The following is a 17,472-nucleotide window of genomic DNA, read 5'->3' on the forward strand; positions in this document are numbered from 1 at the left end:
AGGCAAATTCTCATTCTTATCTCAATTTTTCTTAAATTTAAGTTAAATTGATGATCGGATACTACCACGAGAATCTAGGGATGATTATCTACAAGTCTAGAGGAACAAATTTCTTGTGGGATCGTTGTAGAAATAGACCCCAAAATTAGGATAAATAAGTTATTTAGAAATTAATTGTTATTTAATTAATGTAAATTAGGAAATGTTAACATAATATATTATTGGGGTTGATTTGATTGAATCAGGATTTGGGTGAGCGTCGCGGGTATAATTTTAGGAGTCCTACAGGCATGGTTCAGGGAATTAAGTAAGGGGGAATAAAATTATATCAATATTTTATTAAGGTGAACTGATTATTTACGAATATATGAAATTTATTAGTTATTTATATGATTTTTTAGAATAGCTTGAGTACTAGAAAATGATGATTTTGTTTAAGATTTATATTTGGAATAATTGCATATGATATTTAATTCGTGTGACTTGAGAGTAATTTTCCCTAATAAATTGAATATGAATTTCTGTGGTATTTGGGTTTGCATGAGAGGTTGTTTAGAATGATTATGACATGATGAATGAATTTTTATGTTTGACTCCTATGTGGGAATGTGTTGATCTATTGGATACTTGTGTGGTAATGCATTTATGCGTCTGTGTGAACTAATTGGTGTGGTTATTCGTATGCATTTCAATATAACGTTGGCATGAGGAGGTTGTTATATTGCCTATATATAAATCATGATATGACATTGGCAGGTCGAGGAGCTTATTCTACTGATGTACTACGGGTAGGTCATGGGGATTTGATACTAGTGAATAGTGGTGCCTGTGTGGGCCACGTTATATCGTGTGTGGATAATGGTGCTTGTGTGAGCCATGTTATGCATCTTGTGTGGATGGTGGCACCTGTGTGGGCCATGTTATGTACCCTGTGTGGGTAGTGGTGCCTGTGTGGGTCACGTACTGACATGTACGCAGTTGCTCTGTGTGGGCCACGTACTGAGGACATTGGAAGATGAAGTATGAGATGCATGATTCTTGTGTGGATGTGTTGTGCACATGTGAATTTAATTATAGCATAAAAATAATGGTATAACATATTGTGAATGCATGTGTGTGCATGCGGCGAGGTAAACATACCACCGGGGGCTTGTTGAGAAAAGCGAGTGCTCTGCTAGGTAGTTTTTTGGTATCAGTGTAAAGGGATGCAACTTGTATGGGCGGGTAGACATCCCGATTCTCGGAAACCTTTGCCTTTAAAATAATAAAGATATGTGTACTGGCGGTGAGGTAATACTTCATCTAAAGGCTTACTAAGTAAGGTGAGTGCTCTGGTAGGTAGTTTTAGTATCATAGCAGAAGGAAACTACTTGTATAGGTGGGTAATCTTTCCTATCCTTGGAGACTTTCGCCTGCATAAAAATTATGTACTTATACATGTTGGATGTGTGTATGATATCATATGTCAGTGATGTTATTAATGGTATATTTTTTCAGTTGTTATTGATGTTATATGAGAAGCAGTTTATTTTGAAATATAAATATTAAAATTCAGTTGTCACACACTGTTATAATTTATTCCACTCTTACTGATAAGTGTCTCACCCTAATGGATTAACAACTTTTCAGGTTCTTCTGGAGATTGGGTTTGAAGGCCTAGGCTGGGATTGTATTTGGTGGTTTCTTTTTGGGGTATTGTGAGATACTGGTATATATATACAAATGTATTTGTACTAGGTTATGTTTTAAATGCTGGTTGTGGACATTGATATCTGGATGTTGTAGTGTTCGTTTTTGGGTTGTTATATAGGACTCTGGTATTTATTTGAGGTTATTTATTTATGTTCCACTGCGTGCATGTTAATTATAGTATCAGATACAGGTGATTGGAACACGTGGCACCCGGACCCCACTTAGCGGGTTCGGGGCGTCTCATCATCACTAGATCCTCTACTGCTCATGTGACTGCCTTCATCACCAATATTTCCAAATGATTTTCTCTTAAGGATTTTGGTATGATCTCACATAATTTCTTGGGATTGAAGCTGACTTTACCTTTAATGGTTTGTTTTTGTCTCAAAGGAAATATATCCAAGACCTCTTGCATCGAGTTAACATGGACAATGCCAAGCCTGTCTCTACCCCTCTTGCAACTACTGAAGCTCTCATATTGTCGGATGACTCTCCACCAACTGATGCTACCTTGTATCGTCAAACTCTTGGGTCGTTACAATATCTCTCGTTGACACGTCCTGACGTGTCCTTTGTCATTAACAAGTTATCTCAGTTCATGTATTCTCCTTCCACTCTTCATTGGTCTACAGTTAAACGCTTGCTTCGCTATCTGGTTGGAACTCTTGACTTTGGCATCATGATTCGCAAAAAATCACCACATGTACTTCATGCATTTGTCGATGCTGATTAGGCTGGTGATCCTAATGATCGAACTTCAACCTCTGCTTATGTTCTTTTTCTTGGCGCCAATCCCATCTTTTGGAGTTCTAAAAAGCAAAAGATTATCGCTCGCTCCTCCACCGAGGCTGAATACCGAGTCATCGCCTCAACTGCAATTGAAAAAATTGGGTAATAAATCTTCTTCAAGAGTTGCTTGTACATGTAACCTCTACTCTGGTCATTTACTGTAATAACGTGAGTGCTATTTATGTTTGTGCTAATCCAGTCTTTCATTCTCAAATGAAACACATCGCTATCGACTTCCACTTTGTTTGCGATCAAGTTGCTACAAGTCGCCTATGCGTTCCCCATGTTCATACTTCTGATCAACTAGTTGACTCTCTTACCAAGCCGCTTCCTTGATTTTCCTTTCTTTCTCATCGAACCAAGATTGGTGTCCTCAACGGTCAGTTAATCTTGCAGAGGCATGATAAGTCAACACCTACCATAATTCCTCCAATCAAGCCGTCAATCACTCCACCGATCAGGCCTCCATTATCTTTATGAATTTTGGTTAAAATTACTCTAAATTCACTGTATATAACTCCCGCATTCATCATTGACTATGTATAAAATGTCATGTACAACAATGTATTATGAATAAGAATATATACAAAATTAATAATTCCCTTTACTTGTTTGTTATTCAGTTCCACATTTTCCTCTACACTTTCCCTCAACAGTTCACGTTCGGAAAACCAGAACTCATCTAGCAAAACACAACATCGCTGCCATTAGCGGCGGCTGGAGGTATGCGGAAGTGCCACAGCCTCCCAACGGCCCCCACCAGGTATTGCAGACACAAGAACTCCTCCGCGTACACCTTCTCCACCTTCCGATCGACATCGTGCAGGAACACGTGCGTCACGCCGGATCCCTTCCTCGCCCTCGCCATCACCGCCGCCGAGTAGATCGCCCCCATTCTCCCCGGAGCCTCCGGGAAGTATCCTCTCGGCGCGTCGATCATTATCAGGTCCCATTCCGTGTCGTAGACCTCCTCCGGCAGCTCGCTCAGCGCTAACCTGCACCGGGCGTTCCCCTTGAGGTACGCTTTCGCCGGCGAACACTCCGATTCCGATCGGTACACGCCGAGGAGTGCGTCGGCTTCGGCGAGCTTGGTGGCGTACCGGACGGTGTGGGCTCGGAGCGGGGAAGGGGAATCTTTGAGTACGGACTGGACCCACTTGGGGTCTTCCTCGAGGAATAGCGTGGTGCCACGTGGATTGAAGGAGGCCCACATTAGGGAGTCGTGGCCCAACCCGAAGACGAGGAAGTTGCAGCGGCGACGGGCCCGGAGGACGTCGTAGGTGACGGTTATCTCCTGGAAGCTCTGCTGCGGGACGTCGCGCGAGGTGGCGTAGTGGAGGATGGCGGCGACGAGTTCGGCCGACTCGGCGGAGTAGGCGACATCTCCTGCGCAGCTGTGAGCAGCTACGACAGTTGAGCGGGAGAGAGGGGTGTCGGGGGATCGGAGGAAGGCGCCGATGAGAACGGCGCCGGCAAAGAGGCCGGCCAGAGCTCCGCCGAGGATCCACGGTTGCTTTGGGAGGAGATCACGCTTCTTCATGCCGCTTAATTGAAATCTTCCGTAAATCCGGCAGTGAATGGTGCGTTTGATTTCGGCGCTTTTGTTTCCTGAGAAGGGATATTTTCCAGAGAAAAAACGGGGGGAAATAACTTCCTTTATATAGAGTGGCGGGTTGGCCGGACCCGACATGCAGAGACCATTTTCTCTTCGGGTACAGTGGTCCGCACGTTCCATTTGCAATGGTCAAGCTTCAACATATTTTATGATCGACGTGGCCATTGATGATTGGATGGCGGTTGTATGGTTCAATTTTTTTTTTTTCTTTTTGAAATTTGTTAGTTATTCCTTGAAAAAAAAAATTGAATTCCTTTAATGTAGCATTAATACAATATTTGTTTGCATTCTTAATTTTGGTTTCCCTTATTGATTTTAAAATAATTAAAATTTAAAAAATTATGATGGTAATTTTGTTGCAATATTACGTTATTAATTTTAAAATTTAGTAACTTTTAGTATTTTGGGTGCAATCATACCAACACTAATGCACCGGATTCCATCAGAACTCTGAAGTTAAGCGTGCTTTGATGAGAGTAGTGTTATGATGGGTAACATTCTGGAAAGTCCTTGTGTTACATCTCTTTTATTAAAAAAAAAAAAAAATATTTTGTGTTTGTGCAATGTCCATTTTTTAAACTTTCGACAATCACATTAATCAACTAAAAGAATATCAAATTTTACCCCGACCAAAATTTCGTAGAACTTTTTTTATTTTAAAAAAACTAACTTTTTTATGAAGTAACTCTTCTTTTTGTAGAAAAAGGGAAAAAAAAAAGTTTAGTACGTGGTGCAGTTTGTTTTCTGCGGTGGTATTTTCAAATTAGAAAATGGTAGCTTTGTTTTTAGGTTTTCAAAATTTTTAGTTTGACCGTAGAAATGGGGAGGCAGACAGCTGAAATTAGGAGATAAAAGTGGAGGTATGGTCCCCGGAGTTACGGTGGGCATGCAAATTGAGGGATGTCTTTATTTCCTGAATTGCAGGACATGTTTGTTTTTAATGGTTTTTAGCTGCAACAAAAATATTGGAATGGTAAACTAATGTCTCTGATAAATTATTCTCATGCATGAAAAGTAATTGAAAATTATATCTGCTTCAAAAGTCTTAAATCTAGAATCTCTTCTTTTCTGTGAACCATAATTTTTGACAACCACTAAGCTAGGCCTATTTTTTATTTTATTTTTTTATTCCTTTCCCCTTTCAAATGAGCGGAAAGGAATTCATTAAAAAAGAAGAACAGAAGAAGATTAATTTTCTGTGTTTTAAGCGGGACTTACAAGGTACTTCTTGGTGAAGTCAGTGAGTGTAGCGCGTTTCTCGTCTGATTGATCGCCAAAGGTATCGCTAGATGGGAGAGTTGCAAGTAAATTGTGGGCAGGTTGTGCGGTAGACTACTCGGGTGTGAGTGAATGTCCACTGGTGCACTATTCTACTGATGGAGTATCTAGGTTTGGTGTTATGTCCGAACAGTACATCTTTTTGGGGTATAAAAAAGGTGAGTGCAAGTTGGGTGATCCTGTGGCAAATAAAGGGGTGATCGAGGATATGACTTTTGGTGAGAAAGTCATAGGGCAGCGTACTTAGGTAAAGGAAGAGAAAAAAATGACAGAAAATTGCAGCAGCAGCAGCAGCAAACATGTAATTCAGGTGGAGTTAGATACTCAGGGCAGAAATGCAGGAAGTTCTATCTCGGGACAACAGTATCACAGTATAAATGGGCTTGTAATGCAAGTGGAGCAATAAACTCAAGGCAGAGATGACATTGTTCATATTATAGGGAGTTTCAACTCAAGAGACCAGCAGGATCATGGGGAGCCCAGGTGCACTATTAGGCCACCAGTCAGGTATACATTTAGCATTCTGGAGTTTTATGCATTCATTACTATCAATAGCAAGGTTCCTACTATTTTTCAAGTTGTCGCGCACAATAAAGGGAAAAATAAGTGGATGAGTACTATGGTGGAGGAAACGGAAGTATTACATATGTACTAGATGTGTGATTTGGTGAGGCTTCCAATGTGGAAGTGGGTGATAGGATGTAAGGAAGTGATGTATCTGTTGCGTATGAATGACATGTTATTGGCTGGGAAGGCTTTGATTGAGGCTTATCAATTGGAAACTATGTTGAAAATTTTTAACATGAATGTGTTGGGTACAATCAATAAGGGTCTTGGTTTGATGATTCGCATAAACAGAGCTGCAGGGAGATTAGTGTAATCTCAAGGTGACTTTGTGGACGAAACCGTAGGGAGACTTTGTTTGCCGTCTCAAGGGAGTTCTGTGGAGAATCAATATGGAATGTCTACTACTTGGTGCCCAAGGACGGGCAGTGATGTTTGGGATATGTCAAAGGTCCCTTATGATGATGCAATGGGGTGTTTCGGTAGAAAATAGAATGAACCATCAGTTGTGAGATCTATTGAAGACTATGCAGAGGGCTTTGGTGAAATAAGGTTTACAGTTGCTTTTATGTTTACTATTTTGGGAAGGCCTTGTCAGAAGCCTAGGGTGAAGTCTCAGGGTGTCGCATCTACAACTTTGTCTCTGGTTGCTAGATGGGAGACGATCCCAACCTAATATCTCAAGTTCAAGGTGGAGCAGCGGGTTCATATTTTTAGTTTCTCCTAAGGGGCTTAAGTTCGCCAAGGTGGAGTTTGTTATGAATTTCGGCTCACATTCTAAGGGAAAACATGGTGAAATCAGTGTGCTAAGATGAAACCGTTGATCATTTGCTTGTTGCCATCGACAGTTTGCTTGAACATTAAGAGAAGGTTTGCTCTCGGTATCTTTTCATCGACGATTTCGCTCGAGGACCAGCGGAGATTTTGAATTTTAAATAAAGGGACATTAGTATGGTTGGGGTTTGGAGGGAAAACCTATGGGAATATATATTATATATGATGTATATAGGGTGTTAGTTGATAGTTGTTGAGAGAATTGAGAGGATTCTTGTATTGCTCTTGTAATTTATACAAGAAGATAGTAAATCCTTGACGTTTGCTCCCATGGATTTAGGCATTTCTAAACCACATAATTCTCCATGTCTTTGTGATTGTTACTGTTTTAACTTACTTGTTGTGGTTGTGGTTTGTTCTATATTTTCATCATTAGATTCCTACAGTGTGTGTGTTTGATCCTTTTACATATATATATTCCGCTGTGCATATTTGTAGCGACCCGGCCCTTAACACGGACCCAGGTGTTACTCACTCATACAAAATACCTGTACCTGTTCAAGATACATAGACAACCTGCCCTAAACAGGGACATACGGGTGTAACTCATACATAATAGGAATGTAAATGTTGCGAAAAAATATAAACATTCATCGAGATTTCTAATAGACATACTAGAGTTTACTATTGTACCCTCAAATACATTTACACAGACTTAGAACATATCCTAATAATACAACCCCAAAAGAGATATTCCAACTAAGTTCAATATACACATAAACCATTTACGTATGCTACAACCAAAAACAATTCTCTAAGTCCCTTAAGCAACTAGGACCGATGTCCTGATGGACCTGAAAACAAAGGTTGTATAATGGGGTGAGACACCTCTCAGTAAGGAAGAAAGTATTACAATCAGTATATGACCACATGTGAGTATTTCAATTTAAAACGTGTATCCATACGTATGAGACAAAGGTTTTCAATACCGAAGCACTACACATATATCAATATAAATAATACCATTTTTCCATATCAACTTTTAAATCGTGTATATGAATATAAAGTGACCAACAACTTTGTATCACATATATTGCCTATTTTACCTTGTGGCACGAGTTGTGCACTAATACCTCTGACAATGTCTTGTTCATGTAGACACTGCCGAGCATCTATCATAGTCCGACCGCCCCCTGGTTTATTTTTACCAGCAGTTTACTAACTCCATGCAGGTCGACTATCTTATGTACCCACACTGATCCCTCATGTGTGGTTGCACTGTACCCTTCCAACTGAGGAATTACCTACCATTGGGAGTATCTTTCACCTCCATTAATGAAGCCTTTTCAACTTCTCAAATTGGAGTATCTTTCAACCCCTTTTGCTGGAGTATCTTTTAACTCCTTTGGTAACAAGTTGTGGTTCCATTTATCATATATACAATTTATAACAAAACATGATAACCTGTGCAATTCCAGTATTTTCACAAACTCATATATCCATATCAGGTTTAAACCGGCACATATCCTCTCGGTTTTCCCTTTTCACATATATAGCTCGATGTATAACCAGCCTCTGTTTTCCACATTTTCAATATGACAAGTTGGAACTCCGTTCCCATAATCCATATCAATAATATCAAATGTTCACAAGTTCAATTTCATCCACATGTCACACTAATTTAAACAAAAATACGCTATATAATATATGATATAATAAACACCAGTTTACATAAAAATAAAGGATTTAGGCATCTCCTACATACATAATAAATCCAAATAAAGAAGTTTTAAAACATTTGGAGTACATACGCCAAAATCCATATTTTTATCAAAAACTGAAAAATCGCAAAACCGACATTTCTACTCGGTAGAATTTAGCAAATAAGCAGTTAAATCATACATATAAGTATAAAGTAGCTTTTTAGCGATTTAATTTTCCAAAAATGTTGTTGTAATCAAATTCCCCTTACCTAAATCCCAAAAATGAAATCACGTACGAAACGGTGCAAACCGACAACCCAGAATCCTCGAAACCTAAAAACCACAGAATAATACCTTACTATAAATTCAAATACTATCCAAATATCCAATCAAAATTGAAATCAGACCCTTACCTCAACTTTTTGGAAAACCCAAAAATTCCCGAAACAACGATCTGATCCGCTATATTTGTAGAATTTCTTCCTCTGATCAACGCAGGAACCTCCGTTTTTAAAAAAAAAACGTCGAAAGGCGAAGAATCTTAGAGAGAGAAAGAAATTTTTTTGGTAGAGAGAGAGAGCTTTTGGGAAGAAACTTAACTTCTAAGCAACCAAAATGGATATTTATATGGCCTTTGACCAAGTCCAACCTATCGACGAGGCAGCGTCTTCGTTGACGAATTCGCCACACAGCTCGTCGACAAAGCCATCCCTTTGTCGCCAAGCCCAAGTTCCGGATATTTCTCTGACCCGCTCAGTATTTCCTCGTCGACGAGGCTCTGAAGGACTTTGTCGACGAACGTGACTTCTTCGTCGACGAACAAAGCTTATATGGGTTTGGGTCTCTACAATATTTAGGGGTTTTACACAACAATGGTATTGTGCACCCTCTTGTTGAAGTTACTAATGACGTGACGCAAGCAAACCTTATGGTGCGCACACAGCAGTTGTCAGTCAACATTTTAACTAATGACACCAAAATACCAGGATGTTTGTCTGATATAAGAAACAAATTATCACAGACTCTCCTCCTAAAAAATTACGATTTCTTGTATGAAGGACAATGACGAAATCCCTCAATTGATGGTGCAAATAACCAAAATACACATGTCAAAATAGCAGTGTTGTTAGTATAAGGAATTTCTGTCCATACCCACTTCACCTTTGTACTAGGATTTGATTCATATATAGCATGCATCCACTTTGGAAGCATTTGATATGAATTATCCCAGTCTCCAAAAACCCTTGCAACTTCCATTTGCTTCCCGAGTCATACCTTTTTATACGATACATGGTATTGGTACTTTGACCTTAGTTGTGCTTGCAAAACTGCAATAGAAGCTCCAACATCACTCTTGATAATTTCGATGATTTCATTTGCAACTAAGCTCGACTTCAATTACAGGTGGTCTTGCGAAAGAGTCTCATTTATGCATGTATGTGGCACTCTATATTGTCTCATTTCAAAGAGACCATGCTTTTTACGTTGACAAGCATGCAGCCTCTAAGCACAAGTCTTGTCCGCATTGCACATGACCACCCATGTTGTTGGGCTGGATTGTACCACCTTGAAGTTGTGGTGTGTTTACACATGATGGACGCACACAAAGTGGATCAGATCATCCTTCGTGTCAAAAATCGTACCCTTACCAAATTTCAAGACACCATCCCATCGAGTGCTCTCAAGGGAACTTTCAAATTTAGTTCTTATATGACCGGATTTGACATCGATCATGTACACTAATGGTGGCACGTCACGTACCTGTCTCTGACCCACAACTGTGTTCTCAGGAGGCATGACAACTTCTTCATGTTAAATCCAATAATCATTCTGTCCACTGACCTTATCTACCCTTGCATGTGCCTCTTTCAAAATCATCTTGTAAATTATCTTCTTCCTCTAATTCACGGTCATAGTCCGTATCAGGTTGCAATGGTTAGACTGTTTATACCCTCCTCTCATTCATGACAATAGATGGAAGTTTGGAATTTTAGTATTGATACAGCTTCAACTGAACATTGGTCATGCCTATACTCAGTTAATGGTTATGGTTTGTGATAAAAACTATTTCCCACATTGAATCCTTGCAAATTAGCCTCCTCACGTCCAAGCTCCATTGGCAAGAATTTTGGCTGAAATGATGTACCAAGAACTTCATTCAAACCAAAAGTTGTTGTCACCTGTGAAAGGTGATCAAATAGTCTACTCGTCTTAGCAGTATTGTTTTCGTTATATGATTGAGGATAAAGAAATGCCTCCCCCTGCACAGTTGGATCTCCACCTATACTCCTGCTTCGAGGAATGCGTTACAAAAATCTCAACTATATACACATCAAGACAAGAACTTTGCGGGTCTAACGCAATTAGGACATCAGCATCATCTTTTATTGGGATATGGATATACAAAAAATTTTCACCACCCCCTCGTTGCTGATATTTCAATATCAATTATAACATGTACTCATTTGGATCAATATCTAATCCTTCATATATTTTTCATTTCAAACTTTCTATCTTCATCCTCCTTATAACTCGAATCACCTTCGTTGGCCCTATGTTGTACTCAATATTGGTCGACCCATGTATAATCTCACTGTCAATGTGTTATAAGATCGTAACTTTGTTAGCTGCCGAACTTGACGCCATTCTGAATTTTCAAAAATATAGTTTAACTGCAACATAAAAAAAGTTTCAACACAATAATAATTATTCTAAGTAAATCACCATAATATCAAACAAATCTTTTTTCATATACATAAACAATTATCCCAGAAATATATATTAACATAATTATACCATAATCATAAACATATCTCAATATCAAATGAAATTACTGAACAACATAAAAGTAAAAACTAAAAATTAGTCAAACCGTCACTGAAAACAGCATTACTAACCCTTGAAAGAGAGTACTTCTAAGAGTAAATTTCCAACAAGTTCACACAACACTTGAAGGAGGTGAGTGAGGTTGGAGGAGAAAGGAAGAAATGAAATGAAATAAGAAGAAAGGATGAGTGGAAAGTGGGAGGATGAAGAAGAATAAATAGGAGACAGGGTGGGGCAGATGGGCGTGCAAGTAGCTAAGGGGGAGGGGGTAAGCAAACATGAGGGGGGTAAAAAAAGCGTACATGGTTTGGTATATGCGTGTCAAAATCAACTTTCCAAAAGTCAATTTTGACTTCAATTAATGTGTGCCAGTGTGTTAGGTGCAAAACCAACTTTCCAAAAGTCGGTTTTGCTACTTTTTTAATTTATTTTTTTTTCGTAATGGTTTTTGTTGCGCTGACTAGTAGGTTGGTAGGAGATGTCTCATCCGTTTAGAACGGACTTTCCAAAAGTCAATTATGTATTTTTTTTTTTTAAATACCCTATTGACTTTTCAAAAGTCGGTTGGGATTATTTCCATAAATTTACCCCCACCAGTTCATATTTGTGTTTTTTATTTATTTTTCTTAATAATTCCATAAAAAAACTCGAATAGAAGGTCCAATGGAATCATTTTCATATTTAAATTTTAAAAACATTTTGGTTCTTTCATTTATCACAAATCCTAGTTTCAATTTTTGTTTTAAAATAAAATTTGAAAAAAAATTTTAAAATACGCAAAACAATTATTTTCTTAGACAAATTTATTTAATTTTGTATAATGTTATTGAATTCAATTTTGATTATTTTTATTCATTAACATTATTATTGATTAATTTTGTTTGTTTTCCTAGGGGATTATTAGTTCCTACCTTTCTCCAACGTCCTCTAAAGGAGAAGATGCGAGACTTAAATTATTGGGTTATTATTTTGTTTAGTAATTGAATGTTAAAAATTTTCTAGATTGATGAATTGATCAATCACGAAGGCAATCTAGTGAAATAACCATATTTAAAAAAAAATACATTTACCAATTGATTCTTAATTTAATTTGATATTTTATTTTGACAATATTTTCTAATTCAATGACATATTAAACACACTCATGTGATAGTGGTTATTTTTCTCTTGATAAGTAAAAATTGTGGATGATTAATAGATCATCATATTCATATATGGAAAAAAAACTTAACTTGTAATGATCTAGAAAATACTGATATTTAAATATTAAAGAGAGAGGAAAATGGAAACAGGAACAGAAGGAGGCAGTAGATATATGTTGAAGAGATAGTTCGTGTTCATGGAGTACCAGTATCCATAGTTTTAGACCGAGATCCTCGGTTTACTTGACAATTATGGAAAAGTTTTTAGGAGGCCATGGGTACGCAGTTAGCTTTTAGTACTGCTTTTCATCCCTAGACAGATGGTCAGACTAAGAGAACGATTCAAATATTAGAAGATATGTTTCGTGCTTGTGTGCTTGATTTTGGGGGCAATTGGATTCAGTTTATGTCGTTAGTTGAATTCGCTTATAGTAATAGCTATCAAGCTAGTATCGGCATGGCTCCATACGAGGCATTGTATGGCAGGAGATGTCGTTCTCCTCTTTTCTGGGATGAAGTAGGTGAAAGACGAGTTTTGGGTCCCAAGATAATACAGCAAGCGTCCGACAAAGTCTGATTAATTAGAAAAAGAATTAATACAGCGCAGAGTCGGTAGAAAAGCTATGCAGACACTCGCCGCTGAGAGTTGGAATTTGATGTGGGAGATCGAGTATTTTTGAAGATAACTCCTCTGAAAGGAGTTGTGAGGTTTGGAAAGAAGGGCAAGTTGAGCCCTAGGTTTATTGGCCCTTTTGAGATACTTGAGAAAATAGGGTCAGTTGCCTATAGGCTAGCTTTACCGCCAGCTTTGGCTCATATTCATGACGTGTTTCATGTTGCTATGTTAAGGAAATACGTCCCAGACCCATCCCACATCCTTAGCTATGCAAAGATAGAGCTTAAGGATTCATTGGCATATGAAAAAGTACCAGTATAGATTTTGGACAGGAAAGTTCAGACTTTACGCACTAAAGAAATACAGTTAGTTAAAGTTTTGTGGAGGAATCATGCTATAGTGGAAGCTTCTTGGGAGCTGGAGGATCAGATTAAACAGAGATACCCGCAGTTGTTCCAAGAGGTATAGAGGTACTCAGGTAAAGTATAATAGTTAGATAGGTTTCTTTTGCAAGTACATGTATTGATTTTAGTTAGTAGATAGTTTTCGTTTTATATGTGTAATTTCTCAGAAAGTAAATGTAACCACGACATTCCTCTGCCACAAGTGAGGGCAGATAATAAAACAAGTAGACCCTTTTTCTTTTACAAAATGATGGAGTGTATAGATGGGGATAGATGTTCACAGAGATTATACACTAAAAATCTACATGCATATACGGCTTTTGTACGAATAGTTTCATGATACATATATATATATATATATATATATATATACATGTATACAGTTTTACAGTATATGATAAGTATAGTATGATATCATCAGTATGAAAAGTAGAAAATACAGACGATACAGTATATTTTAAATTATGAAAGAAAGATATGCTTTACAGATTATTTATTTCATTACAGTTCAGTTACTACTTAAAGTACTCTTAACTTAGTTGTCACACACTAGTAATAGCATATTTCCACTTACTGAGTGTCGACTCACCCCATTACTTTATCATTTTTCAGGTGAGCCAGTTAGGCGAGCAGATCAGGCTCGTGGGTAGAGAGAGTATAAATTACCCAGATTATAGGGTAAGTTTTTGACAGAGTTGTATATATTTTGGGGTAGATGATACTAGAGAGGTTAGTCTTGTAACGACCCGAATTTAAAATGAAATTTAAATAATAACGAAAGGGAAATGGAAACCGAAAACAGAAGGAGGCCGTCGACGAAGGCTTTAAAGATTTCGTTAACAAACACAGGGCTTCGTCGATGAGAAAATACCGAGAGGGGTTCTGAAGCGGCCTGAATTTTGTCGACGAATACAGGGTCTTGTCAACAAAATTTGTGAAGGACTCGTCGACGAAGAACAGGCTCGTCGACGAAATTCCCTGTTTTATATATATATATATATATATATATATATATATATATATATGAAAATCCGGGTTTAAGCTTCTTTAAGAAGCTAACTTTTTTCCCCCTATCTCCCCTTCAGCTCACTCTCTCTCTCTTTCTTTTCATTTTTGGGCTATTTTTACGCCGAATCGACGATCCGAAGTCACCACAACGCTCCTGGCGGAGTTCTCTCCAAATCTGCTGGAGCGGATCGTGGAAGAAAGCTAATTGGAAATCATCCCAGAGTTGAGGTAATGCTTTTTAAGCCATATTTGGTCTTGCGCTAGTTATAAGAAATGTTGTGCGCATGAAAATACTGAAGTTTAATATTGGGGGTTTTCAGTTTCAGGGTGTTGGTCAGGGAACCCCTCAGGTGTTAAACTTGAATGCTTTTGGGTAAAAACCTTCTACTCAATATGTGGGTTTTTGACAGTTGAGGAAAGTATTATATGCTTAGAAATACTGAAGTTTAATTCTGGAATTTTTCATTTTTAGGGTGTTGAGTTAGGAACCCTGCGGGTGCGGGGAGGATTTTCTTAGGGGCTGTTCAGGAACCAGGTAAGGGGATAAACTAAGCTAGTTTCTGTTTTTAAGAAAATGCTTATATATATATATATACTTATCATTTGATTTATGGAAAAACGTATATGTTTATATATATATATATATATATATATATATATATATATGTTTTTTATTTCCAAAATACTGTGAAAATGATCGTATGTTGAATATGTGGAAAATCTGTTGTGGCACGAGTAAAAATGTTGTGAAATACTGCTTTCTGGGAATGTGATGATACGGATTTTTATGATGGAAAACCAGCGTACGGGCCGAGATTTTTATGTGATTTGCCGGCATACGGGCCGTGCTATGTGATGTAATTTGCTAGCGTACGGGCCGTGCTATGAGATGTGATTTGCAGGCGTACGGGCCGTGCTATGTGATTATGGTTTGCCAACGTACGGGCTGTGCTATGTGTAGCTGGCATACGAGCCGAGTTATGATAAAATGTGTAATTCCGGCATACGGGCCGATGATTTTCATGATACACGTATATATGTGAAATGATATGATTGATGTGAAAATAAATTATATGAGATATTTATGTATCACGATTTTAGTATATGTATATTATATCAGAACCTGGTTGGCTTGGTTTAGGCTAGCACTTGCACGGTACCGTTGTTATGTGTCCATGGTCTTCGCGATCATGATATCTGTGTTAACGCTGCTGTACGGAGTGGTCGTGAGATTGGATGGTCGATGTGGTTATTTTCAAGAATTGTGCTGTTATCGCCCCTAGTGTACGGACCAGTCTGGGTAGACCCATCGGACCTAGAGACTAGACTATCGACTTTGCAGTGATTGGCCAACCATTGTCAGGTCCCGCCTTCGGGCCACATAACCTAGTCATGTGGGGGTAATACATGACAACAGCCAACTAACCTACCAGGATTGTTTTTATGTTATTATTATGATATGAGATGAGATATGTTTATGAAATGCAATATGTGCTGCCATGTTTTGATGTACTTATGTTTTCCCAGATCTAATAAACATTATTGAATATGTTATGTATGGTATATGTAGAACACAGAATACTCATGTTGCCACACACTACTATTAATTTATTTCCCTTACTAAGAGGTGTCTCACCCCTAAATTTCATAAACTTTTTAGGAGCCTCAGATAGGAGAGCGAGAAAAGCCCCGCTGACATAGTGTGGATTATCAGCCCTTTTTGGAAGGGTAAGTAGGAACAGTTGGGTTTTTGTGGGAATTGTCCCTAGATTCCATTTTTGGAATGTATATACGGAGAGATAGTGATTGTAGTATTCTGGTATGTTGTATTGCACATTATGATGAGATGTATATGATTTTATACTTTTTGCTGTGTAAGCTTCTACTGTATGTTCTGATGTATCCCTGGTACCCACGGGTCTAGGTGGATTATGACCTGCTGAGCTGGAATGTGAGATGTGTGTGATATTGATTTTTATTTTTTTAAAAAAATAAAATATATATATGTGAAAATGACCAGGTCGTGACAAGTCTTGTATGGCTATGGTGAATATACACTAGATTTTGGTATTGTATACCATATATATGTGAATGGTTGTATGATTTATGTTTCCGCTGCTTAGGTATGGATATATATATAATTTGATAGAAATTTGAGGATGTTACATAACTAGTTGCCATATTCATATGCTCTCAAAGTTTGATTTAAGTCATCATTAACTTAAGAATCATTGTATTCCTTTAATTTCTCTCATAACTTTTAGGCTTTGAAAAACTTGTCAACATCTACCACATTAAATAAGGATTCTCCTTTTAAACAATCATTTTATTCGTTTAATTTCTCCTTAATTTTCTAGATTGATGAACTAATCAAAATCACCAAACCGGCCAAATGAAATAATAATCTTTAAAAAAAAAAACTTATCAATTATCAGTTGGTTCCAAATTTCAATCAATTTAATGTTAATACACCTAAATTTAATAGGCACTCATAGGGTTAAACAGTTATAAGGCCACCATTTGATTAATGCCTCGCATAACCGCCTTTAGGTTGTCTATAACCCCTCAGTACGATTACAAGAGCCACTATTGATATCCTGCATAACCATCCTTAAGTTATCCATAACCCTCCTAACCATAATGACATGTTCATAAATTCTAAGATGAATGAGGGTATGCCTCCATCACTATAGAAAAGAAGATTTCAGGAGGAGGTAAGCATCTCATTCTCACTCACTTTTCACTTACCGTTGTAATCTGAACCTCTCATTCCTTAACTTAGGCATCGGAGTGATCCCCCGAAATACACCTTGGGTCCTCCAAGCCATTCTCTTTTAATTGCTTTCAGGTGGTCGTGGTCAAAAGACGATTTAACAAAAGTCATACGATTCTTAGTAGCAACAGTTAGCACTGTCTATAGGAACCCTTGGGAGATTTTATGTCCTTGACCATGACCCAAAAGGTGCAAATTCCAACGGCATAAGTTTCAACAGCATGTATCAACATGCCTAGACCAACAACGGCTCACCTATAATGGGCCATCTGATGAGCACAAATCAGG

At 38.0% G+C, this 17,472-nt stretch overlaps 1 protein-coding gene and 1 pseudogene across 1 annotated transcript; one reads left to right on the forward strand and one right to left on the reverse strand.

The window, feature by feature from the left end:
- Nucleotides 1–3,063: 3,063 nt before the first annotated feature.
- LOC131164842 (arabinogalactan O-methyltransferase 1-like) lies at nt 3,064–4,106 on the reverse strand. The gene has a single exon (XM_058122353.1). It carries the CDS (start codon nt 4,019–4,021, stop codon nt 3,164–3,166), a length of 858 nt encoding a protein of 285 aa, XP_057978336.1. The 5' UTR covers nt 4,022–4,106; the 3' UTR covers nt 3,064–3,163.
- Nucleotides 4,107–4,501: 395 nt separating this feature from the next.
- On the forward strand, nt 4,502–4,620 carry LOC131165189 (5S ribosomal RNA; annotated as a pseudogene).
- Nucleotides 4,621–17,472: the final 12,852 nt, after the last annotated feature.

Source organism: Malania oleifera, chromosome 9 (genome assembly GCF_029873635.1).
Source record: "Malania oleifera isolate guangnan ecotype guangnan chromosome 9, ASM2987363v1, whole genome shotgun sequence".
Taxonomy (NCBI): domain Eukaryota; kingdom Viridiplantae; phylum Streptophyta; class Magnoliopsida; order Santalales; family Ximeniaceae; genus Malania; species Malania oleifera.